General features: G+C 44.3%; 1 protein-coding gene across 2 annotated transcripts in view; it reads right to left on the bottom strand.

Moving 5' to 3' along the window:
* CPPED1 (calcineurin like phosphoesterase domain containing 1) overlaps positions 1–26,192 on the bottom strand; it is a 112,057-nt gene that overhangs the window by 72,818 nt on the left and 13,047 nt on the right. For both annotated transcript variants that reach the window (XM_032460768.1, XM_032460767.1), the window contains exon 2: positions 17,824–18,042. In XM_032460768.1, the coding sequence (XP_032316659.1) occupies positions 17,824–18,042 (219 nt within the window). The remainder of the gene's footprint in view (positions 1–17,823; positions 18,043–26,192) is intronic.

Below are 26,192 nucleotides of genomic sequence, written 5' to 3'. Positions count from 1 at the left end.
ATGCCGTGTTGCATATTTGAAAGTTGCTAAGAAAGCAGATCTTAAAAGTCCTCACAAGAAAAAAAAATTGTGCACCTATGCATGCTGACAGATATTAACTAGACATTGTGGTGATCATTTCACAGTATATACAAATATCAAATCATTATGCTGTATGCCTAAAACTAATATAAGGTACATGTTAATTATACCTCAGCTGAAAAGAAAGATTCAAGTTCAAAAATGAAGGCAGAAAAAAGAAAAAGAAGATAAAAGCCCACATGACTTAACGCCTTGACTGGTTTCCTTTCAAGCACTGGTGTATTACAGCCCGAGCCTCAGACCCGAGGCACTGATATCCCACATGTGGGGGTCTTAGCGGCAGAGGCGTGTGAATGAGGAACAGTTTGCACCCGTGATGGGCTTCATTCCTTCCAGATCAAACCTGTCCTAGTGGCAACCTTTAAAAGTCCCCCTAGCATGTGGTCAGATGATGCCAGATTAAACGCTGTGGTATTATTTACAGATTATGGTGCTGTGTTGGAGCATTTAGCTGAAAAGACCATGTTTCCAAGTAAATCTGGTAGATAGCTAGGGCTGCCCTAAAGTGGAACAAAACCTATGGCAAGTGAAGGCAGAAGAGGAACTAGTCACCAAGGTGAATCATGTAACCAGGTACCAACTTTCCATCACAGACCTCTCTGGCTGTTGTTTTCCATGCAAGCTTTTGGAATATTCTGAGTAACAGCGGGATGGTCAAAGAAGGAAAACACAAAAGCCTCTTTCTCTTCCTCACATTTCTACTTCCTGCAGGGAAAGGGACAGGGCACTACTGCCTGGTCCAGCCTGGTGTCCCATGAGGATAACGGAAAACAAGCCAGGACATCACTCTCTTCCTGCTACCACCAAGGTCTGACACGGGCCCCGTAACTTATGATCTTGTCTGAGCCACCAAATAACCAAGGTACGTAGATACCATCTCCTCTGGCTTCCACATGAGGAGGCAGGCGCTCAGCGAGGTCTAGGACCTTTCCCTCGGTCAAACAGCTCTTAAAGGACACTTCGTTTTAAGCCCAGGTCTGCCTGTCTCCAAAAAGCTTAAGTGCTTTGAGCACCTAGTGTGTGTTAGATACTACAAATGGATAAATGGCAGAGAGCCTGTCTTCAAGAGGTTCCTGAGCCGGGAAAAAAATGCACGCAGCACAGTAACAGTCCTTACAGCGACCGAGTGTCTGCCAGGGGCCAGACAGCGTGAGAACCGTTCCCCAGTCAGTGTTTCAGTTGATCCGTCCAGCTGTCCACTGATACAGCCACCACTTCCCGTGTTCTACAGAGTCTGAGGCTTACATAGTCAAGTACGTCTTCTGACTCCAAAACCCAGACTCTTTACTGGACTGCACTCGGACAAACCCAGCAGGTGACGGCCTGAGGGCAAACCAGATGAGGGAAGTAGACCATCTAACTTACAAGTAGAAAGACTCGCTAAAACCGGCACTCCTGAAGAAGTGTTCAGGGAGCTAGGAACCGGAGCTGCATGTCGAAGGAAGACGTGGTGATGAGGGTGATGGCAGCAACAGTGAAGGCGGAGGGCGATGGGGGAGGTGGACGGTTCAGCCACCGCCTATTCAGTGCCTGCTTTGTGCCAGCCCTTCTACGTTCATCATCTCACCTCCTCTCCACAGCGAGCCTATAAAGCAGGTACCATTATTATCCGCCTCACTTGACAGAGGCGGCTGCCCAAGGTCACCTGGCCTGTGTTCTCGACCAGCGCCTCACTGCCCTTCTGCGGACACAAGGTGAAAGGGACGTGGGAGATACACTCCATCCCCTGACGGCAAGAGCTGCAGTCACGCTGCAGAGGGGGGTGCAGGGAGGGGTGTAGAGCTGGGGCCACTGTGTAGTAAGAACGCCACAAGGGTGATGGGGCAGAGAGTGTGATGCAGGGGAGGTGGACCAGGTGGGCAGTGGGAGGGGCTATCTGATGAGGGGTCGCGCTGTCCGCAGAGAGCTCAGTCAGGAGGCAGCTGCAAAAGGCAGGAGGGTCTGGGGCTAATACAACAGAGGGGAGTCAAGCCTACAAGGGGACTGGGCAGGGGCAGGGTGGGAGGAAAGACAGCTCAAGAATGAATCCAAAGAATTCACATCCTTATTATGGAGGAAACAGCGACAGACCACCAAACGGAGGATGCTCTAAGAAGAGAGTTTGGTTTTCATACGAGGAAACGGGGTGGGGTGGAACAGGCAGGCAGATCTCAAGGGAGAAGCACAGAGTGAAATCTGGCCCCAGTGTGGTAACTGGGAAGCACTAGAAGAAGAGGGTGTGGAAGTCACTTTTGGGTTCTTTGCTGCACACAACTGACTCTGGCTAGTTCGAACAGAGAAGCAATTTATAAAGGACATCAAGTCGCTGTGAGTCTTAACGGAAAGCTGGAGAACCAGGTATCGAGGCCAAGACAGACACAGCACCTCCAATCGCATGCAAAAGTGCTTCCAGGGAGAAAGGCTGGCCTGGGCACAGACCCTCCCGGCCTGCCTGCTGACGCTGCAAATGGTGATGCTGGATGCTCGCAACGCTGGGTCCCCGCCCACGGCTGCCCCTGGCAAGTGGAGGCAGCAGCCAACCCCCTCCCTGGGACAGATCCTGGCCCCTCTGTGTCAACAGCCGAAGATTCAAAACCTGCTCCAGGGGGTCTGGGTGGTTGAGGCTGGGTCAGCAGCCTGAGTTCTAGCCGCAGGGGAGGATGGAGCGTCAGGGCATTGGTCACAGCAGGTGGTTTCTGCCTCCCTCCAAGACACACATGGGGGGGGGAAAGGAGAGTTCAAAGTAGTCGGGGGGTCAGGACGAAGGATAAATGTCCACTGTGAGTGCCTTGTTCTGTCTTTTCTAAATCACTGATTGTTAAATTTGCCTTTCACAGGTAGAAACATTTTCTATGTCCGAGAATGGACAAAGAGTTAAAGATGGCGATGCTAAGATTTTGGACAAATGGTCGCACTCATCCTTAGTGGAGTCCAGGGATGGCTACAGTCTAGTTTTTCTGCTGTCGGGGGCCTAGTGACCCCAGGGCAGCAGGCCTGGTCACCAAGAATAACAAAACTGCCTTCTGTCCTGAGCTGCTGCGACTCTCCCATGGCACGTGCCAAGTGTTTGGAGATCTCTGGATTAGGGACTCTGGGGACCATTTTTAATTTACTGATAAGTGAAATTTTAAAATGTGACATCTTTGAGTACTGCTGCCCTGGTCTGTTAAACAAAGAGAAGCAATTCCCATGCCAGTATCATCCCATTAACCTAAACCTGAGCACGCTGATGTGGCCCACGGCTGGCAGGATGGCCTAGATTGTGACTAAAGGGCACCGGTTTTCACTTACAGACACATGGCTTCACCCTTACTATATGCTCTGCATCCATAATACAGAGACAGGCCACTCCGGATTCTGTAGGTTTAACTCCAAGAGCACATCTAGGGCTGGCCATCATCAAATTCCAGTGGGGAGCACTTGTCCTCCCCCTCCAGCACCTCCTTCCTAGTTTTCACGCAGCCGTGGCCTGTCAGAGGGCTGCGGATAAAGGGATTCACCCAAGGATGGCAGCGGCTCCTCGATGGTCCAGTAAGAGGAGTCCAGGCCCTGAGTCACTGAGCTGAGCCCAGCCACATCATCATGTCCCCAGCGTGCAGTGCTGGGCAGGCTGTCCAACCTGATAGTTTGCTCTTCTGGAAGAAGGGCTAAAAGCACTATTATTGCATCATAATATGGCTACTTTTGTGGCTCTGCACTGTCTAGAGTTGACAATCTCTTCCCAATTAACTTATGACAAGGAAGGAATCCCAGAAGACAGTTTGAAGTGATTACTTAAAAAAAAAACAAAAGGTGGCTATGGATACTGGCAACTCAATGAAACTGAGCAAATTTGCTACTTATTTTCCAAAAGTCTGAGTTTTATTTTCAGACAAAATATTCTTAATAAAAACTGTGGGGAAATGAAGAGTTGGAGTCTTATAAAAATAGGCTCTCAGCTTTCTGAGATGGAAAACAGGTTTGCCTGAAGGCAGAGAGATGGTCCACTCTCCACCTGCTCCCTTCTACTCAGTGCCCTTTAATTAAAAACACTGTTTTATTGAGCCTTTTGTGGGGAGGAGGGGCAGTAGTACAAAGAATACGGTAAATTTGATCTTTGGGCCACTAGGGATATTATTTAGTAATGGAGTAAAAATATTAAGTCCTAGGTTCCATTTTCCTTAATAATAACATTTGGTTCAACAATCTATTTCTAAGAATTCTGCTCGCAGAATGACAATGAGAAGTAAAAGCAGGTAAAGAAAATGTGCTCTAGCCATACAATGGAGTATTATTCAGACGTAAAAGGACATGAAGTTCTGACACACGCTACAATACAGGTGAATCTTGAAAACACCATGCTCAGTGAAAGAAGCCAGTCTCACAATGGATCACACGGTATATGATTCCACTTGTAACAAAATGTCCAGAACAGGTAGACCCATAAAGACACAAAGATTAGTGGCTGTCTAGGGCAGGGGATGAGAGCAGGAGGGGAGGGAAATGGAAAGGGACTGCTAATCGGAATGAAGTGAGGCTTTGGGGGTTGATGAAAATGTTCTAAAATTGATGGTGGTGTTCTTTGCAAAACTCTGGGAATCCACTAAAAGCCACTGGATTGTACACTTTATTTTTTTTTTAACATTTTTTATTGATTTATAATCATTTTACAATGTTGTGTCAAATTCCAGTGTTCAGCACAATTTTTCAGTCATTCATGGACATATACACACTCATTGTCACTTTTTTTTCTCTGTGAGTTATCATAACATTTTGTGCATATTTCCCTGTGCTGTACAGTATAATCTTGTTTATCTATTCTACAATTTTGAAATCACAGTCTATCCCTTCCCACCCTCCACCCCCCTGGTAACCACAAGTCTGTATTCTCTGTCTACGAGTCTATTTCTGTCCTGTATTTACGCTTTGTTTTTGTTTGTTTGTTTGTTTTTGTTTTTGTTTTTTAGATTCCACATATGAGCGATCTCATATGGTATTTTTCTCTCTCTTTCTGGCTTACTTCACTTAGAATGACATTCTCCAGGAGCATCCATGTTGCTGCAAATGGCATGATGTTGTCGGTTTTTATGGCTGAGTAGTATTCCATTGTATAAATATACCACATCTTCTTTATCCAGTCATCTGTTGATGGACATTTAGGCTGTTTCCATGTTTTGGCTATTGTAAATAGTGCTGCTATGAACATTGGGGTCCAGGTGTCATCCTGAAGTAGGGTTCCTTCTGGATACAAGCCTGGGAGTGGGATTCCTGGGTCATACAGTAAGTGTATTCCTAGTCTTTTGAGGAATCTCCACACTGTTTTCCATAGTGGCTGCACCAAACTGCATTCCCACCAGCAGTGTAGGAGGGTTCCCCTTTCTCCACAGCCTCTCCAGCATTTGTCATTTGTGGATTTTTGAATGACGGCCATTCTGACTGGTGTGAGATGATACCTCATTGTAGTTTTGATTTGCATTTCTCTGATAATTAGTGATGTTGAGCATTTTATCATGTGCCTTTTGATCATTTGTATGTCTTCCTTGGAGAATTGCTTGTTTAGGTCTTCTGCCCATTTTTGGATTGGGTTGTTTATTTTTTTCTTATTGAGTCGTATGAGCTGCTTATATATTCTGGAGATCAAGCCTTTGTCAGTTTCATTTGCAAAAATTTCTCCCATTCCGTAGGTTGTCTTCTGTTTTACTTCTGGTTTCCTTTGCTGTGCAGAAGCTTGTAAGTTTCATTAGGTCCCATTTGTTTATTCTTGCTTTTATTTCTTCTAGGAGAAAATTTTTGAAATGTATGTCAGATAATTTTTGCCTATGTTTTCCTCTAGGAGGTTTATTGTATCTTGTCTTATGTTTAAGTCTTTGATCCATTTTGAGTTGATTTTTGTATATGGTGTAAGGGAGTGTTCTAGCTTCATTGTTTTACATGCTGCTGTCCAGTTTTCCCAACACCATTTGCTGAATAGACTGTCTTTATTCCATTGTATATTCTTGGATTGTACACTTTAAATTGGTGGATTACATGATATGGGAATTGTATCTCAATAAAGCTTTATTTAAAAAAAAAAAACTAGTGAAAGTAACTGTAGTTATTGGATGGTATTAAATGCCTGACAGTGTTTAAGCACTTTTTCAAGTTTTATGAGCTGCCTACCAAGTAGTACCCTTATTATCTGCATTTTACAGATAAGAAACTCGGCTAGAGAGATAAGGTAAATTGCCCAAGGCCACCCGGCTCGTGGAAGAGGGACGTAGGATTTGAATTTGAGCAGTCAGACTTCATAGCCCTTGTCCTTAACAGCCACACATGTACACAGGGGTGCAGGCTCAAGCTGGGGCCCTGGGGACCACAGGACACTGGACACAACATAAATGCCCACCAGCTGGGGACAGCTCAAACACAGGCTGCTATCTCGTCCACTGAGAAGTACCTACTGCTACCAGAAACCAAGTAAACACGTCTTTTTTGCTTCCATTTGTACTTTTCACAAAAGTACTTTTTGCTCTACGTGCAGTGTAAAGCCCTAAGCTTGACAATTTTCTGCGGTTTTTCATGAAAAAATAATCATCGTGGGTCTCCTCTGAGAAGTAGGTCAGTGGTAGCAGGAACATTGCCTTTTTTTTTCTGAGTACCTTTTAGTCCTGTTCGATTTGATTGGAATTTTTGAACTGTGAGCGTGGCACAGGAAGGCTGCCTGACACTACTCCAGTTTCAAGGCAGCCTTCTCTTCCCCCCTGGATCAGGGCCCCACGCCTAGTGTCACTCACTCCATATTCGTATGGCTTTCCCCAACCCTCCTCTCTCCCAGACAGGAAGCTTCCTGAGGACAGGCACTGGGCTGGCTTCCTGCTAAGCAGTGCCAGGCAAATAAGCAGACCCTCCACGCTTACTTGCTATTCTCAATCAGACAAACCAACGAGTAAGTGAATTAAGGTCGAATTACCTGACTTCAATGGCCGGCGGTCAAGGGCGTGGGCAGTGACTGGCGGAACAGGAGGACACTCTGCTGCAAAGCACCGTATCGGCATAAGCAGCCTTGGGCAGGACTTAAGAAAATGACTCATTCCTTCAATTAAAAGCATTTACTTTCATCTAGTCCCGGAGAATTTATGAAGCCATCATCCTTTCCATCTCAAACCCCTTCCATTATCTTTCCCTGATTAACTGAAATTAGGTATGGAAATTTAGTGATTTAAAACTTCACAAGCATAAATATCACTCACGTGGTGATCTGGCACCACACTGCTATCAGATCCAAGTTTAATCAGGTTCTACCGGTTTTTAAATTACACATATTACACAAGATTCATTTAATTTTGCACCTAACAGCTACGATTTATTACACAGGCTACTCCTGGACATTTATAGCAAATCACTGTTGAATCTGTACCCTGAACCAACTTAGGATACAATTAATAAAATAAACTGTTTGACACAGTAGGAGCCTTTGTTATAAGATATACTTTCATGGGTTTGGGGAGGAAAAAAAAAGCAGGTTAAGGAAAATGTATTGTCCAAGTGAAATTTCTAAAGTTGCTACCTTACAGATCAATACAAAATCTCTTCACAAGAATATTTATGCATTATGACAGCAGTATTTCACCCAAATAGCATATAAAGAAGGAAAGGAGTGGTAAATTTTTTATACAACCCAAATACTATATATTGAAAAGAACTTACCGTGGTTTGCCAGTAAACTATTCAGGAACTAAAAGGAACAATACGGAATTCCAAACACGCAGGTGAGTGTCTAAATTCTGGGGGTTACAAAATACGTGTCCTCAGCGGCTCCGGCACTGAAATGTGTTCCCTTTGCCAACCTCTCTTTTTTTTTTCATTTCACATTCCGATCACTTGAGCAATTATTTGGTAACTGAACTCCTCTGGGATCATGCTTCCTTTTAGTATTTCATTTAGTCTCAGATAATAGGCCCATTAAGGAGGTGAAATGTCCCGCTTCCAGAAAACAAATATTTAGAGCAAAAACAATAAAAGGGAAAATGTAAATATTCCAATCAGCTAAGCATAAGCTGGAAAGACTCTGGTTCTGCAGACACTGTATCAGCTTGCCAGGGATTCTGCAAGAGTCCATCGCATACATCCACCACCTCCTAGGAGCGCTCAAGGATGGGTGGAGGGTGAATTGGGCCCCAGGGCTATTCTGCTCAGTGGCCTGGTCTGCTCAGAGGGCTGGCCCAGTGTCTCTGAGCAGCCTGCCACGGGCTCTTTGCCTAACAGCCTCTACAATCACTGTCTGCTACAAAGGAAAGAAACCGGGATCCAGCATGAGGGAAAGGTAGTCAGTCCCTAGGATGGGGATGGAGGTCCCAAGATGACAGCTGTTAGACATGGAGAGTAACCAGTCAGGAAACAGAGCTCTAGGAGAAATTTCTTCAAGAAGCTGAAACTGATAGAACACCTAATATTTTTAAATGCTATTGACAGGAAATGTATGCACTTTACAGCTTTGGAAGAAGAGACTGAGGTTAAACTGGTGCATTTAAACAACTAAGAAAAAGGGTCCTCAGATGAGAATCAAGAAACAGGAATACTCAGATCAGAAGTGATGTTGGCTCCTTGGTTCCTTATTCTTCTTCTGAGTCACAGAGTGAGGAAAAAGCTACGCAGATCTTCTCCCAACTCCCCTCCGCAAAGCATCTATGCAAATACACTGGATTCTGCCCAGCCTGATGGGGCTCGCTGTCCAGATGAAGCCTATTCATGGACCTCGCACCTGGGGTAAGCATCCCAGCTTCCGTATGAAAAAGTAAGATGCACAGATGAGATTCTACGCGATCGAAGAGGGATGTATTAGCTTGTGTCTTGTGCCAAGGTAATTATGTTTTCTCACTGGGAAGTTAACTGTGTTCCGACTACAGGGAAAGCTGGTAAGAATATTTCCTTATTCCTGAAGACCATGTCCATTTTCAGACAGCTCAAGGACATGCTAACCAAACACCTCAATAGAGAAAAACCTTTAGGTTCCCATAAAGCCTGCCATACACAGTTAATATAGAGAAGGCAGAGTAGGGTATTTATTCCATATTACTGTGAAAATTAAATGAAAGAATTAATGAAATGCATTTAGTGCAGTGATGACACGGAGTAATAACTGTCAAAAAAAAAAAAAAAAAAAAAGAATCCTAGCTTCTGAAGTCCACTTGTTTGATGTCATGTTACTCAGTGCAGCAGACAGGATCCTCATAAAAAGTTTCTTTTAATCTACAATTTTCTAGGAAACGCTGTGTTCTTAGATACGGGTGTGCATCTGTGTCTTTGACAACTCTCGCTCCTCTCCCTGGCAAACCCTCCACCTCACCAACCAAAGGAGCCCTGAAGACCTGCCTCTTTGTTTCTGCCTCTCTCTCTCTCTCTCTCTCTGGTCTTGAGTTCCTAACGTGATTTTCCTTGGTCCTGACTGGTTGCTTCTTTTATTTTCTCATTGTCTGTCTCTGTTTTAAGTCTTCTTTTTTTTTTTTTTAAGCCTGGAACAAACGAACAAATAAGACAAGACTCTTCCAGTTGTCAGTTTTTGAGCCAAACACTGGAGACCAGTGAGAGAGAGAGAGGAGTAAGGAAGTTTTTTTTTTTTCCCCTTAATCAAAAGACAATGGTTAACTAGTTCCTGTTATTCTGTTCATTTCTTTTCAGTGACTAATCAAACGTCCACATTTTCCTAGCTACAATTAAGAAGACTTTTAGCCTTTAATTAAAAACAGAGTTTCTGCCATTGAGTTTATGCCTTGGTCAATCACAATATCCAAATATTGACTATGAAGAGACAGCTCCAACTAGTCACACAGAGTGTGTCCGCGTGTGCACACAGGTAAGGGCTCTTAATCGGGAATCCACGCGGATCTGTGAACCTGCATGGGGAAAAAACTACATTTTCACTGACGTCTAACTGATACTCAGCATTTCCTTCTACTGTGAAGTTAGGCGGAAAACCACAGAGGTATTCATGCTCCTGTGACGCCGTCACCCCCAGAAATCACGAGGATTCTTCATACCCATTACAGTCGCGGCGTATACCTCACAGTGTTGCTCGATTAAGCTCAGCCCCACTTTGAAATTATGGCAGCTATTAGCCTTGCTGTTAGACTGTGTTATATAATAACAGATCCTTCAAAGGAGCATGTCTTTTACTCTATCAAATAAATTTTAAAGTATTTTGATAACTGTATTTCAATATGATAATTGGTGTCCTGTGCATTGGATTTCATGCATTTAAAAACATTATTCTGAGAGGTGGTCCCGAGGCTTCACCAAGCTGCCAAAGGGGTCGGAGGTACAGAGCAGGTTGCGATGTCCTGACTGGGGCAGGGAGCACAGCGTCCCTCTGCCAGGACACCATGTGGCAGAGGCTGGCGTGGGGCAACGGGAGGGGAGACGATCTCCGCTCCCAGAGACGTTACTTCAGATCACACACATAATCAGAAATAACTTCTCCAATAATGCTCCGAGTTCTCTAATTAGTAACATTACGTAAATTAGTTCAAACCACTTTCAATCAGCCTCAGCAGAAGGGAGGCATTGTCACTGATTGCCTGGATGCTTCAACAGCACTTATAATGGAGGTGAAGGAGCCCAGGAGCCCCAGGCTGGCTGATTGCTCTGGGTCGCCCCTGCTCAGCATTCAGCCCACAAACTACCCGCTTGGAAGGGCTGGTCGGCGGCCTGGCCCGCTCGGGGGCCTGGTGATGTTTTAACCGAGGCATGTCACTTGCTCACACACACAGAACCTGCCTTTTATGTTTCTGTATGGCAAGCTGTGTGGTAAATTGTCTTTAAGTAGTGGCATTTCGTGGAGCCTAGAATAGGCACTTAAAAAATAACAACTCAGGGCTAATTACACAGTCGAGGAATTGAATATGAGTTAGCTGTGCTTCTTTTAAAAACAACAACAGGAACAAATCCTACAGCAATAGGGGCAAAAGGATTTCCGTTCAGTGGAAACTCTGAGGACCAAAATGTGGTGGGCAGGGCGGGCACACCTCACTTGTATGATGGGCTGAGATGCTGGTGCCCAGAACAGATAATATGGAAGGAAGGTGTGGTCAGTCCCTGCGAGAGGTCCTCCCGGGAGCTGCAGAGCGAACTGCCTGCCAACTGTTCTCTCATGGCAGGAGCTAGAGCAGGTAGGTCCTAAACCAGCCAATTCATCTGACTTCAAACCTAAAGAAAACCTGACCTGAGTAGACAAGAAGAACCCCTGACAGCAGTGTGGTTTAGATGATCACTCCTGGCGATGGCCAGGAGGGAGGACTACCCACTCAGGAGACTCCGAGCCACAGAATGCAACGCCGTTATTAAAAGCCTGACATAAACCTCTGTGTATCACCGTAAAAGGATTTTCTAGATAGCTGCAAGGGGGAAAAAATTAAGTCATGGAACAATGTGCACAGAATGATGACACTTATATAAGACCAGGTTGCTTACAAACATACATACTTTTAATTACGGTGACCCCAAGGGTAGGACCTAGGTGGGGGTTACACAGTTTATTCTAGATACGGATTTTAAATCTTCACAAAGAGACTACATTCACATATTACTTGTATAATTCTAAAACCTAATAAAATAACAGTAAACTAGATCAGCAGCTACTTGAGTTTGAATCCTACAAAAGATGAGAATGAGAAAAATAATAATAATTTCATGTTTCCATGGGTCCACGCTCCTTATTTTTTAGGTCAAGCATGGATTTTTGTTGGTTTTATTCACTGATGGAGCGCCAGCATCTGGAACAGTGCCTGCCACAAAGTCAGCACTTAATAGAAACTTGTTAAATAAATGAATTGATTACTCATTTAATCCAGAAATTTGTACCGGGTGCATACCACATGTGAGCTACTTGCTAAGGACCATGAGAAACATACAGTGATTTGCTCGACCTGCATTCACTGAGCACCATTCACGTGCCCAGTGTTGGGCACTAGATGAAAATACACACCAACACAGATACACACACCTACTGCCCTGGAGGAATTTAGAAGCAAGTTTCCGGGGGAAGATGAACTCAGAGGTTGGAGGGAGGAGGTAAGGCCTTTTCCTGGCCAGAGCCTTAATCCGGGTTTTAGTTTTCAAAATTATTTCTCCGAGGCTTTGCTTATCATAGTCTGTCTTGTTCCAGAATTGTGTTCACATGTTTGTGCCTGCCCGGCTGGGGGAAAATAAATACCCACTTTCTTGGATGATGTGAAGGACAGCAGGACAAATGGCTTATTCTTGGTCTGAAGCCTAGCACACCAAAGCGTTCTATCTTGCTTTACTTCCCAATTCGATTCACTCATCATCGAATGAGAAGTGGGGCTCATTCCAAGAGGGGAAGGTCACTTGGCCATGGCTACATGCATCTGGACCTTGGCCCAGCCCTTCACATCTAATTTAAGGGGAGGGGCTACCCAACTAGAAGGAGAGAGAACTTTTTGGGTTCCACTTGGGTCTTCTGGGAAAACCACAATTCCACACACGGGAAGTGTTACTTTCCACTCCCCTGGTGTCTCCCACTCCTCAACACCACGCCACTGGTGCCTTTCCCCTCCTGCCTGCTGCAGCCATATCTCCAGAAGCCCAGTCCTCCTCCGCCTTGAAGTTAAGACTTTTCCACCTAAGCGGATTATTCTGCGCTACAGCAACCTTCACTTTTTTGCCCATATCCTCTCTTTGAATTTGTCAGAATCGTTTCTGAATTCAATACCATTTTCACAGTCAGTCACTTGGGTCCCAACAGGAATGGTCCCCAAAATTCAAATAAAAGATGCCTGGGAGCCTTTTAACTTTGAAATGTGGTTACTGTGCAAAGGGTGTGCAGAGGGTTAACTTAGGGGATGACAGTAAACGAGAGGAAAGAAAGAGCCTTCTGCTTCTAGTGATGAAAGGTTTCTTCGTCTCTAAATTCCAAATTATCAACATTGCAGATCCATATGTTCTTATCCAAAATGCTGTGGGCCAGATCTGGCTAGAAATCTGGAGTTTTTTAAACTCTAAAATAGCAATATGGGCGTAGGGCGCACCTTAAATAACACATCCAGCTGGGTCTCAGAGAGCACCCCGTAACAGAACACAGTAGTATTTCACTAGCAAAACATATCAACGATCTCACTAAGTAGGATAAATAACGAGACTATAAATAGCCTCCTGTCAGCTCAGGTCAGTTTTGCCACCAACTGAGTTAGCTTCAAAAGTAAGCAAAAACGCTTGCAGTTCAGACCTTTCTGAACTTTGGGATGGCAGATAAAGGATTAAGTCCACGTACATGACCCAAACCAAAGAACCAGTGCTAGCTCCCCAACCATTCCACATAAAGATCCTTTTAAGACAGATAGAGGTGTGGCTGTTTTCCTGCCTATCTTGGTAAAATCCTGTTTTGGAAGTCCTGCATAGCAGAGGTCACTCTGCCTTAGATATCCAAACCGTTCTTTAGAAAGCAAAACAAAACCTACAAACTTAAACCATTTCCCCTTGAAGCTGAGCATGGTTAAGTCTAAAGCAATGAGGGTCTTCCTGCTAAATACCACTATCTTTAAGAGTTAAAGGGAATTTTCACAAACCACTTGCTTACCCACAAGAACTGTTCATAATACATTGGAAAGCGAACAACAAAACAAAACAAAACAAACCCCAGGGCACTGGGCATTTCAGTCCACTAAGTGCTTCTCAAACTCCATTAAGATTCACCTGGGGGTCTCCAGCTGCAGAGGAAGCTCGGCCTCCCCAAGGGACCTCCGTGCGGCAGATAACAGACCCAGAATTCATCCTTGCCAGCTGTGGCTGGCTGAATAATGGTCCCCCAAAGTTGTCCACAGCCCAATCCCCTGGAATCTATAAATATGATAACTTACAAGGCAAAAGGGAATTTGCAGATGTGATAAAGTTAAGGCTCTTGAGATGAAGGGGTTACCCTCGGCTATCTGAATAGGACGATGTAATCACAAGGGAAGCAGGAGGGCAGGAGTGACAGAAAATGAGACGATGACTCAACGGTCAGTGAGGAGAGAAGATGCTATGTGGCTGGCTTTGAAGATGGAGGAAGAGGCCTTGACCCAAGAAATGGGTCTAGAAGCTGGAACCTCCAGGAGGAAAGCAGCCCCGCAAACTCATTTTACGCTTCTGTCCCCCAGGACTGTAAGAGAATAAATCTGTGTTGCTTTAAGCCACTAAGTTTGCAGTCATTTTTACAGCGGCCACAGGAAAGGAATACACCATCTATCGAAACGATGCTAATGCAGGTTTGCCTCACTTTACGTTAACAGAGGACTTGCGGAGGCTGAGTCAGCGGAAACAACATGGTATGACAGCTGCCCAGGCAGAGGTCAAAAACAACAAAGTCTTCAAGGAGACTTTACAGCAAGGGAAGAATTCTTCCCACATCTGTTTTGTTTGGTTATGGCACTTGTTACCAAACAGGGACGGATGCATGCGTTAACAGCAAACTGTTCCAAAGACTGAAGGGACCCTCCTGCCCTCTGACTGTATCATCACATTCCGATCTGTCGGCCTCCCACGTAACTACTGAAATCTAACAAGGCTCCTGGGGACAGCGTCAGTGGGTCGATGCCTCAGTGTCAGGCGGCCTGAAGAAAGTCACCCTGCGCTTCAGAGTGAAGGACTGAAAATCAATGGTCTCAATATTTGTACAAGTCTTCATCTGCTATTTATAATGTGCTTTATCCCCATAGAGAAGCTTTATAAAATAAGAAAATACCAAGACAACCAAAAATACACCTGTAGAATGAAAACATACGTTTCAAGACCAAATGGACTCTACCCTGCACTTCTTAGACGTCTTCCTGCAGGCACCAAAGGTGCCTCTTAGCCACCCTGGACTTTGCACTTCCCTCACCAGACTGTAAGCTCCATGACAGGGCTGGTCTCTCATTTCCAACTATTACATCCACAGCGTCTTGCACTGTAACCGGCACTTCGTTTGCACACAGTCAATATTTGTAGATGAGCGAATATTATGATGGATATTTACAATGGAAAAGCGAATTATGACTTTCCTTAGAAAAAGCATGATTTGTTCTTTTTCTTCAATTTGAACTTAAAACTGCTTGGCCCAAGATATTATTTATGGTAGAATTAAAAGTATGTGCTCTGATTTTATTTGTCTATTAATATGTGCATTTGATAATTAACAATGTGCTAAGCAGTCAAAGCAAATAATTACTTTTCCAGCGTCTGCCCCTGCATATGAGCTAAATGAGGGGGAAGCCACTAATTGCATATTAAAAAATGCAATTAAATGCAAAAAAAAAAATGGTTAACTAGTTTCAAAATGTTCTGTTTAAATCTCAGGCCACAATATTCAAAACAGTTACAGACCTGCAACTGAGTCCTGGCTCAGTTACAACTTCAAAACAGTCCAAATTTTCAGAACAGATAAAATTCCACTCGAGTCACACTGAATATAAACAAGTACTCAAAAAGTTTGCCAGTTCACATTTATAAGGTCTTCCGACCCACTGGTAGAGTTGATCATAAAAACTCTTACCTTTTAATTGTCTTATGTTCAGTACACTTTATTTAAGCAGCAATGTAATCATACGGAATCCTTTTTTTTTAAATCTTACTTTGAAATATGACTGAATATATTAACATAATTCAGAACCAGTCGGTAAACATCTACAAGAACATGTTATATAATTGTAGAGAGCCTCATAATATTCTATTTTCAGAGAAAAAAAAAAAAACAACCACTGGACAGAAAAACAGTAAATTTGGAATCTGTGTTCAAGGATCCAATAAAAGCAGAAGTTTGCTCACTGTGTGGTCCAGAGTGAGAGCTCGAGCTGATGCTAGCGCATATAGGGCCAAATGATTCCAAAGAAACCAGCTAACTGCAAATCAGACCGTTTGGAAGTACCATTATTCTGCTGGACCAACTAACACATTACCTTGGTTTACCTTGCGAACCAAGACTCCGAGTCCTGCCATGATTTCTAACTCCTTTAGAAACTGGGGTACTCTGTGGTCACTTTAGCAGTGTATAGTCTCAGCACTGGGGAACCCTCAGCCAGAGTCACCAAGGACAGCCAAGTTCATAGTTGGCTATGATTTTACCTCTTGACAAAACAAAACTCAGCACCATCCTGTGAGCACATTTCTGTACCCAGCTGCTGAGATGTTCAGCACCTGCACGGAGGTACAGAGTCGTCTGCCCTGTACTGTGTGGCCCCAGACTGTCACGGTTTTAAATCCTTACTGCATCAATGGGCTCTTGGCTCAGAAACCGAGGCTCTAAGAAAGTAAGGGGTCTGGCCAAGTGCACCTAACGTCTCAGTGGAGCTGGCATCCCGGCCATCTGAGCCCTAGTGCAGGTCTTTGTCCCTTGCCGTATTTCCTCTCTTCCCCATCCTGCCACCTTCATACAGGCCCAACAGCAGGACAGGCTGCTTTTCTAGGAATGGCATCACTGGGTTCTACCCCGTGGGAGTCCATGACGTGGGCATGTCCACAATCATGACTTGGGGTAAAACATGCATAAACAGAGAATGAGGGAAGGTCTGAGGGGTCTCCCTGCCGGTTACACTCCCTGGACTTCAGGGAGAGCCATTCTGGGTGGTCCCTCTTCCATCCTCACATGTCCTCTCTGGGATTGTTCTGGATAGGTAGGCTAACCAGACAAGTGAGCCCTGGTGGGGAGGAATTAATGCACCCAGGCTTGCTGCAGAGAGTCTCAGATTCCACAGGCTTTAGAAATCGTAACAGGAGTCTTTGTGTACAAGGTAGTTAGCCAAAAACAAACATCCACAGCAACTGCAGTGTTTTCTGCAATGGTCTCTGGGTCATCTCTGTTCCACTACGTTGAGACTAGGACACAGATAAGAGTGACCATGGGCATCTGCTCTGCCTCCCAGACAAGCAGGGGTGGTTTCCACTTGCTTATAGTTGCTCACTGAGCTTTATACTTGCCTGGGAGAGGATATCAGAGTAGGAAAGGGGAAGAAAACAAAAAGGAAGTTCTAAATGGCATCTGTTATTTTCACATTCCTAGTATCTCACTTTTCTTTAGAGGAACCATCCTGTTATTCTGACCACTTGGCTGCAATAGAGCTGACCCCAGACCCTGGCTTCTTGGGGCCATAGGAGCTGGATGGGTGTTGGTCTGGAACTCAGACTGGGCCACCAAGAATAAGACAATCTCTGTTGTGGTTTCAGTAAGAGGGATATAAGCTTAGAGCTGCCAGGAGCCACTACCTAGAGAAAGCCTGCACGAGACTGAATTCAACCCAGAGGAAAGCAGGACTGAGTGACGAAGAGACCAAATCCTGATAACAACCTCTGAGTCCCTGGATACAGCATACCTGAAGCCCAGATCTGCCCCTGGACTTTATATAGTCCCATAAGGTAACATTAATCTTCAAAAAAAAATTAATCCAGTTCAAGTTAGGTTATAACTTAAAACTGAAAAAGCACTAATACAGGAGAAATAAAAGTGTGAGAAGAGAAATGAAAAGAGATTACATTTATGGATATGGGACCTGAAACCAGTTCAAGTTTGTCCCCTAGAAATGAAGAAAGGTGACCCGTGGGAATCTGTTCCATTTTTCATAGTAAGCTCAGATCATCAGAACTGTAGCTCTGCCTAATTACTGTGATTAATCTTGCCAAATTCTAAATATAAAACGAGTTTGTGTTTTCTGATGTTTGATGATACTGCAACAGTCGTGAAAAGGAACCAGCCATTCCTGAATAGAGACGTCTTTTAAGAGAAAATTTTTTTTTTCTTTCTGGGTGAAGGAGAAAAGGTCACAGCACCGATACAAGTCTTACCTGGCATGGCGTGGATGAGGTCCCCGCACAGAACAAAGAATTTGGGCTTGGGGTCCAGTTTGTTGATGGCCTGAACAGCTAGCTCAGTCAGACGGATCTCCTGCCCCCACTCATCACCACCGCTGTCACAGTCCCCCGTGGACCAGGCCTTCATCAGTCCAAACTGTGGGTCTGCACCTTGGATGAAGTAGAAGGGGCCTTTCCATTCCCTTTCCTTGTCTTAAAAGGAAAAAAAAAAAAAAAAGAGAGAGAGAGAGAGAGAAGGAGAGAGAGAGAAGAAATATTATAAAATCTGTCAGGGAAAGCATCCAGGTTACTGTGCGAGTGGATACAATATTTTTCTTAAATTAAGTAGGTCATTTTAATAAGCTGCTTGTTCAAACATACCATTTCCCTGTCATAGTCTAGAGGATTTTGATTTATACTAATTATGCCTGGGACCTGGCGATTCCCAAAGGCCAAGAAAAACCACGTGGGCCGTAACAGCTACACAACCAAGCTGTTTGTTTAAGAGCTTGACGGCCAAAATCGAGTACAGAGGCACAACAGCTGCTGTATAGAGGATATTAATGTTCAATAGTTTTTTAATTAGAATTAAAAATACCCCAAATTGAAAGCTGCCAGAAGTCTTACGTTTAAATTACTAGGTGAAGTGCTTTCAAATCTTCTATGCCAGGCTTAAGAGCACAATTTGCACTATTTTGGGGCACATGATAAAATCTTAATTATGAAACTTGGAGCTCGGAAGCTCCGGCTATCTGGTGGGAAAGGCAGTGTCAGAAATGAAATCTTAGTCAATGTTTGGGGGGAATAAAAAACAAACAAACACAGACGCTAACAAGGAAATGCTAAGGTGTGCAAAAATTAAAGGGGAAGCGATGGCTAATTTAAATTGGATGCATGGGGAAGGCCTCCCTGAGGTGGCCGGATCTAAATCCCTGAGGTCAAGATGTCCTAAGCTTTTATAATTCCACGGCCACCCTCCCACCAACTAGGCCTAGCTTACTGTCACCCGGATCTCAGGCTTTAAGCCACCTTTCCTTAATTCCTCTTCCAGGACTTAAGAAGACAAAACTACCTGTACGTACTTTTGAGAACAAACTGTACATGTGTGGGAATCCACGGGTTCTTGACCTATAGCTCAGAACGCCAGCTGTTCAGTCAAATACAACCGACCTAGACTCAGTCTGAACAGGGTCTGCATCAGAACCCTGTTGTATGCATCTCATTGCCAAGGATGGCCATCCAGCACCACAAGGCAGTCAACTCAGATTCACTAAGCCCTTCCTACCCATGGGGAAAAGACTCCAGGATGCCCCCGACGGTCCCTGGGTCCTAATATTCACATCCCTGTGCAATCCCCTCCCCTTGAGTGTGGGCTGGACCTGGTGACTCGCTTCTAATAAGCAGAATACAGTGATGGGAGGTACCTTTAGAGACTGGCTAGATCAAGACATGGAAACAACCTAAATGTTCCTCAATGGATGAATGGAGAAAGAAGATGCAGTATATACATACAATGGAATATTATTCAGCCTTTAAAAGGGGGGAATTTTGCCCTTTGGGACAGTAAGGATGGACCTGGAGATATCAAGCTAACTGGAATAAGCCAAGCACAGAAAGACAAAACCTGCACGACCTCACTTACATGTGGAATCTAAAACAGATAAACTCGTAGAAGCAGAGAGTAGAATGGTGCTTTCCAGAGGCTGGAGGGTGGGGGAAATGATGATCAAAGAGTACAAACACTCAGTTAGATAAAGAAGTTCTGGAGATCTACTCTACAGCATGGTGCCTACAGCCAACGATATTGTATTGTACACTTAAAATCCGCTAAGAAGGTAGATTTTAAGTGTTCTTATCACACATGCACAAAATGACAACAACAACAATAAAAGGAGCAGGGAGAAACTGTAGGAGGAGACGGATGTTTACGACCTTGATGGTGGCGATGGTTTAGCCCCAAACTCACTGACTTGTACACATTAAATATGTGCAGCATTTTATATGTCATCACACCTCAATACAGTGATTTTTTAAAAAGAGATTAGGCTTAAAAAAAAAAAAGACTCTTACTTTCCTCTTTCTCTCTCTCTCTCTCTCTCTCTCTCTCTCTCTCTCTCTCTCTCTCTCGGAGCCCTTGTCTTGGAGGAAAAGGGCTGCCATGATGAGTCCCACTATGGACAGGCCAACAGGGCAAGGAGCTGAGGGAGGCCTCTGGCCAACAGCCTGTGATGAACAGAGGCCCTCCATGCAACAACCTGAAGGGAACTGAATCCTGCCAACAAGCACGGGACTAAACTTGGAAGAAGACGCTCCCCAGGCAAGCTTTCAGATGAGACCACACCCTAGGTGGCACCTTGACTGAACCCTCGTGAGACCCAACAGCAGGACTCCCCAGCTAGGCTGCACCCCAATTCCTGATGGCAACTGTGAGGTCATGCATGTTAGCTGTCTCAAGCTGTCAAGTCTCAAGGTAATTTATTATACAGTATTCACTAAGATTAGATAAAGGGCCAGGAAGGAGTCAGCAAAACTTCTTCAAGAGCTGAGGTTTGGTGTCACAAAAAAAAAAAAACACTGAGATTCTGATTTGTGTTAATTCATTGGCATCATTTATTTTACTTGAATAATAAGCTTTTTGCATGATGAATATTGTGTTCCTGTTTCCAAGGCAGTATGCAGAACTGTTTAAACTGGATAAATTAATCAGGGAGATGATCGTCACCCCAAGGTTGGGGCATAAATCAATCTGCTGCACCAAACAGAATTTATAAGCAGTTTTCTACAGTGAATGTTCTTAACAAATATAGTTCCCTACGACAAACAGTCATAGTCTCAAAAAGTCAATAGTCTTTGGAGTTATTAAAATAAATCTTTCATTATTACTTGTTTACTTACTCGTAAAATCTTAGATAGAATCTCAATTTTATGACAAGGTACAAAATAAATACATTTGACCCAAAATGAATGCCAGCTCCCATACCACTGTTCCATCTACCTTATCTATCGAACCGAGGCACTTTGTTGACTTGAGGTTCTGCATTCTCAAAAGCACCTGGATCCTCTTAAAATTCCTGCGATAGAAGTTTGTGATCTTTGGTCTCATCTCAGTTTTAATCAAGGCTGAGTTAGAAATATTTGAGGCTTGTAATGCTTACTAATAAGCTGAAGGAAACTTTCGTAAATTTATACCTACCCCACCCCTCGGAAGAGTAAATTTTTATATTAGGAAAGTGAATTCTTAACATTTGCATTAAAAATTATTTCACCGAAGTCCGGAGTTAACGCCCAGGGCAGGGCGTAGGTATGAGTTGACTGACATCTCCAAGAGCCTGGGGGGAGCTGACCATGCCAGCCCCTCCTAGGGCATGGCCAGTGCCTGCCCCCTGCTTCTCCCTTCACTCTCCCTGCAAGCCATGCTCTGGCAGTTCAAACCGTGGAAGTCTGGAGACAGTGAGGTGCATTCCTAAAGCACCTGAGAGAAATCAGGGCATTTTAAAAAACGCTTTAAAGACCCAGTGGTTCTTTTGTTTGTTGTTTTGTTTTGTTTTTAATTTTCCTAGTCAAAGAACCTTAATGTGAGACAACCTGAGAAATGCCTGATAACCTAAATAAAGGAGCAGAATTACCTGGAAATGGAGGCTGAGAGACAGGGAGAAGGCAAGAAGCAGCCATGCTTGCTGGGCCTCCACCTCGGTCCCCGAGGCGTGGCCCATGGGCTAGCACATCACCATCACCATCACCATCACCATCACTCAAGCCGCCCCAGGCCTGCTCAGTCAGACTCTGTATTAACAAATGCAGGTGATTTTATGCAAATCCAAGTTTGAGAAGCAAAGGGTGCAACTAATCAAGGAACTGTGTGTTTTATAACACACAGATAACAAACAGATGTGAAGTGGTTGTTTCCCCTGAACTGAAATAATATCTCAGAGGATTTGTTGTTGTTATTGTTGTTATTAGTGGTTGTGTTTTTCTGATTTGCTTTGTGTTTTGTTTTGCGTATTTTCCTGTTCACTCTGATGTCCTGCCTCTGTCCAGCTCAAGTAGCTGGTCCTAAACATTTCTTGGTATTATCCATTGCTATCTAATCATCTCCCTTAAATCACCTTTCAAAACCAATTCAGTATTCTTGGTAAGAGTTCCCAAGGTAAGAACTTAATCAGGGAATTCATTACTAACTAGAGAATTGTAACCCTTTAGATTTTCACAGTGACTTCATAGCATATAATAAAAATACTCTTTAGCAAAGTATGTGTTTTCAAAAACACAGAGAGGTATTTTTCCCCCCAAATTTGTTAAAAGAACGCAGTCAGGGACTGTAATTGGTGACTATGATAAAGCCAAGGTCAATTTTGAGATAAACTAAGTACTTGCAGAATGAATGAATTAAAGAAGCGAGTTGATTAAATTAAGATCTCATTTCTGACCGTGATGGTAGCAAAACAAGACTGTAATCTTTTGAAACACTGCCACAAACCTCTGGATAATGCCTGTTTGGTTCCCAGTGCTGAGACAGAGTAAAGCATACATTTATTTAACTAAAACACCTAAACCTGCTATAAGTAAGAATGTTTACTAGCGCATTTAATTTTTTCAATGTTAATTTTTTTCAACAAATTCAAAGAGATGGTGCATTAGCTATGTAACAAAGCACCACAAATGTAGCACCTTGAACAACACACATTATCTCTCTCACAGCTTCTGTAGGTCAGGAATCTTGGGCACAGCTTAGTCTCTGGTAATTCTTTTATCAACCCGCATCACCAGCCAGACGCTTTGTGCCCACACCACCACCCAGGAGCAGGGGACCACTCAGGGTCTTCTGCTGAATACCTCTCATAAGCTGCTATCAAAGTGTTGGCCAGGGCTGGGGTCTCATCTGAAGACTCAGGTCAGGCAGGGTCTGCTTCCCAGCTCACTTAGGAGGTTGTGGGCTGGTGGACTTCAAATGGAGCAGGACCATGTGGGGCGCTCCTGGTACAAACCCTTCCTGTACCCCATTTCTCTTTTGTAGGAAGTAGGCTTCAGCCTCCTGGACCTTCCCTGAGTTCCAAAAGGCAGATTCAAACAGTTGGTAATCAGGGAAGGGAGGGGATACAGAAACTAGGGGAGAACAGTCAAGAAACAATAGTGCAGCCCTAGGGCAGGGTTCTGGGCATATACATAGTATCTTTGAGTTCTTCTGCAGGAACTAAGCCCCTGCCCACCCAGGTGGAGGGTGGTAACTTCACGGCGGAGCACAGGATTCCCAGAGCATCGCTCAGTTACCTCACCACCGACCAATCAGAAGAAAGTCACACGCCCTGCAGCCTTCACCCCAAATTTTGTCTGTAAAACCCTTTTCCCCAGAAACCATGGGGAAGTTTGAGTTTTTCGAGCACGAGCCACCTGCCTCCTTGCTTGGCCTTTCAATAAACCTTTCTCTGCTCCAAACTCAGACTTTCGGCTTGTTGGGCCTCACTGTGCGAAGTGCACAGGAACTTTTGTTTGGCAACGGACTGAGGGCACCTGTTCCCTGCTGGCTGTCAGCCAGAGGCCACCCTCAGTTCCTTGCCATGTGGGCCTCTCCCACATGGCAGCTCATAACGTGGAAATTTGCTTCATCAAAGCCAGTGAGGTTTGCCAGCAAATAGAAGTTACCATCTTAGGTAACATGACGACAGAAGTGACAGCCCACGACTTTTGTCACATTACAGTCAAGTTGCTCAGCCAGCCCACATTTGTGGTGCCTTGGCTGGCACTCTCTGGAGTCATGAAACCCCACCCCTGGGCTCTCTGTGTGCCTGGAGCCCACTGACACCTTAACCCCCCACTACCCACTGCAGGACCCTTCACATACCTGCATTTCTGCAAGATAAAAATTATCTCCTGATGTGTGTTTACCCTAACAAAGCTAAACCGCCCCACACGATACCTTAAGCAGAAAGGCCTCACATCCTGCCCTGAGCAGAGTTGTAAAACCTATTGTTCAGAGAAGTCCCTGACACATCTTACAAGCAATCAGGTACCTGTGCACGAACTGATCATGCAGCTCCTACTCCTTGTGGGCACACCCCTCTACCCCCAATAGAAGACCCTGCACATTTGCCCCAGTGCTCATTCAGGCACCTCTTGCCTGTGTGACCCGCTATTGCCTGTAGCAGTGTATCTATTAAACTTTCCTAAACATTTTTTGGTCTCTGGTAATTCTTTTACCAACCAGCATCACCGGCCGGGCATCACCGGCCCGCCGTGTTGTGCCCACAACACTCAGGTGCAGGGGACCACACAGAGACCGCCAGAGGTAAAGGACCACTAGGAGGCAGGGTCTGTCTGCCACAGATGATAATATTAACTAACGCACTTACTTAACTAATATCAGGTACCCATGAGTTTACACCTGACCCTCCTGAACTCATTCGTTGCAGCCTATCCTATAAAAGCTGAGGACTTACCATATAGAAGCCCACTGTTTCCTCCTTAAGAACTGCAAATTGTGCTGGAGGGATTCTCAGAGTTACTTTAACCAATCCTCTCATTTAACTGAGGCCTGGCTAGGGGCCTTCGTCATGGATCAAGTTCAACATTACACAGTTAAGGAGCAGCAGCCTCTCCTGTTCAGTATCTCAGTGCTGCCGGAGAAAGCCATGAAGAAGACGGAATGTTCCCTGGGATGCCTACAAGTTGCCCGCCTCCATAAAGATACTTTTGTCTCCAAAAAGTTTCCTTTAAGTGGCACATCTTGGTGAATAAGAAAGCTGTACACAGAGAGAATGCTGGCAAGGCCCAGAGCTTCTCCCCAGCAAGCTTGTGATGCTCCCAGACCCTGCCAACAGCAAAGGGCTGATTCAGGGGTACAGGCTGGGGCCCAGGACATCCTCCTTCTGTGGGATGCTAATTGGTGATCTCCTCCAGAGACTGCAAACTCCAGGTCTCTGGATGCGATCTGGCTAGCAGATGTGTTCTGTTTGGCCCACACAGTGTTTATAAAATTTTGAATTTGTTGCCAACATCTTAAATTCATGAGTTTCACATATATACCTGGCTTTCCGGAATCTCATAGAAAATCTGGCTGCACTAGGAGTGTGCCAACGATCGGCTAGGGCTGAGCAGTAATTGTCCCTTTAGTGAGGTGAGTGCTCTGGAATTCACCAGGGTCCACACCTGGCCTCTGCAGACCTCTGGGATGAGAAGCCTTTATCTACAGTAACCCTTCCATTGTGCTTAGAGGTACAGGAGGTGAGAGACGCAGAGTCAACGGTAAATAACTTGATCAAGATTAACAAGGGTCAGGGCGGGGAGGGGTGTGCAGAAGCTCGGGGATGACTACCACAGAGCCCCACTTCAGGGCAGGTGAGATCACAGAGAAGACTCAGCCAGCCAGGCATGCCGAGGTCTGCTCGGATGACAAGCCAGAAGCAAGCTCCAAGCTACCAGAATACAGCGCCATACTTTGGTGTGTTACCACAGCCTAAGTCAAATGTTAACATTTATTTGAAAATACTTTTTAAAGGAAAAATTGGCCATATAAAGAAATCTGACTCATCCATTGTAACAAGATTTGGCCACTCCAATTTTCAGCTAATGGAAAGAGACTGCCATAGAAACAATCTTTCAAAATTGGAGGATAAAAAGGACAGCGGATTTTGGGTGGTCAGGAACCGCCTGCGAGTCTCCTTTAAGCCTTTACTGGCTACAAAGCAACTGTCTACAGAGAAGAATCTTAAAAAAAGAAAAACCTTTAAAACGTCACATGATTCCTTATCATTATGTTTATGTGCCAATACCCTGCCTGAAAGACAGAGATTCAAATTGCAATCACTCTTCACAGTCTGCATTTTTAATATCACAAACTTGATGTTTTCTTGGATTTGTCTCTGCCAACATACTTCCTCTCATTCAGTTTTATTATACCTCTTGGGCATATTAGCCAGTTGTTGATGAAAGCTGACTTTTTAATATATACCAAGAATCAGAAATTTCATTGATCCTTTCATTATTATCAGCTAATCAATGGCTAACAATAATAAATGCACCCCTGAAAGCAAATGAATCACTACTTTCATCATGCAACTAGGAAAAAGGCCTCCGGGAGCCAGCCATGTCACTGATTAATACCTAATTCTGTAATAATTTATATTCTCATGATGTGCTTAACCTATTACTTTATAGACAACCTCAAACAATTCGAGGTGGAATGATAATAATTTAATTTTTAAAAGTCTTGTTTTCTAAATCTAGTTTGACTCTTGCAAGACAGAGTTAAAATCATAAGAAACTGGTTCAGAATATTTACAAATTTGGCGTTTTGACTCCTGTTAACTTACCTGACTCAAAATGACAACATGAATTGGACTATAGAATCTTCTTTTTTTTTAATTACT

This window comes from Camelus ferus, chromosome 18 (genome assembly GCF_009834535.1).
Source record: "Camelus ferus isolate YT-003-E chromosome 18, BCGSAC_Cfer_1.0, whole genome shotgun sequence".
In the NCBI taxonomy this organism is placed as follows: Eukaryota; Metazoa; Chordata; class Mammalia; order Artiodactyla; family Camelidae; genus Camelus; species Camelus ferus.
Note: the sequence above shows the minus strand (reverse complement) of the source record. Positions and strands in the feature narration are given on the sequence as shown.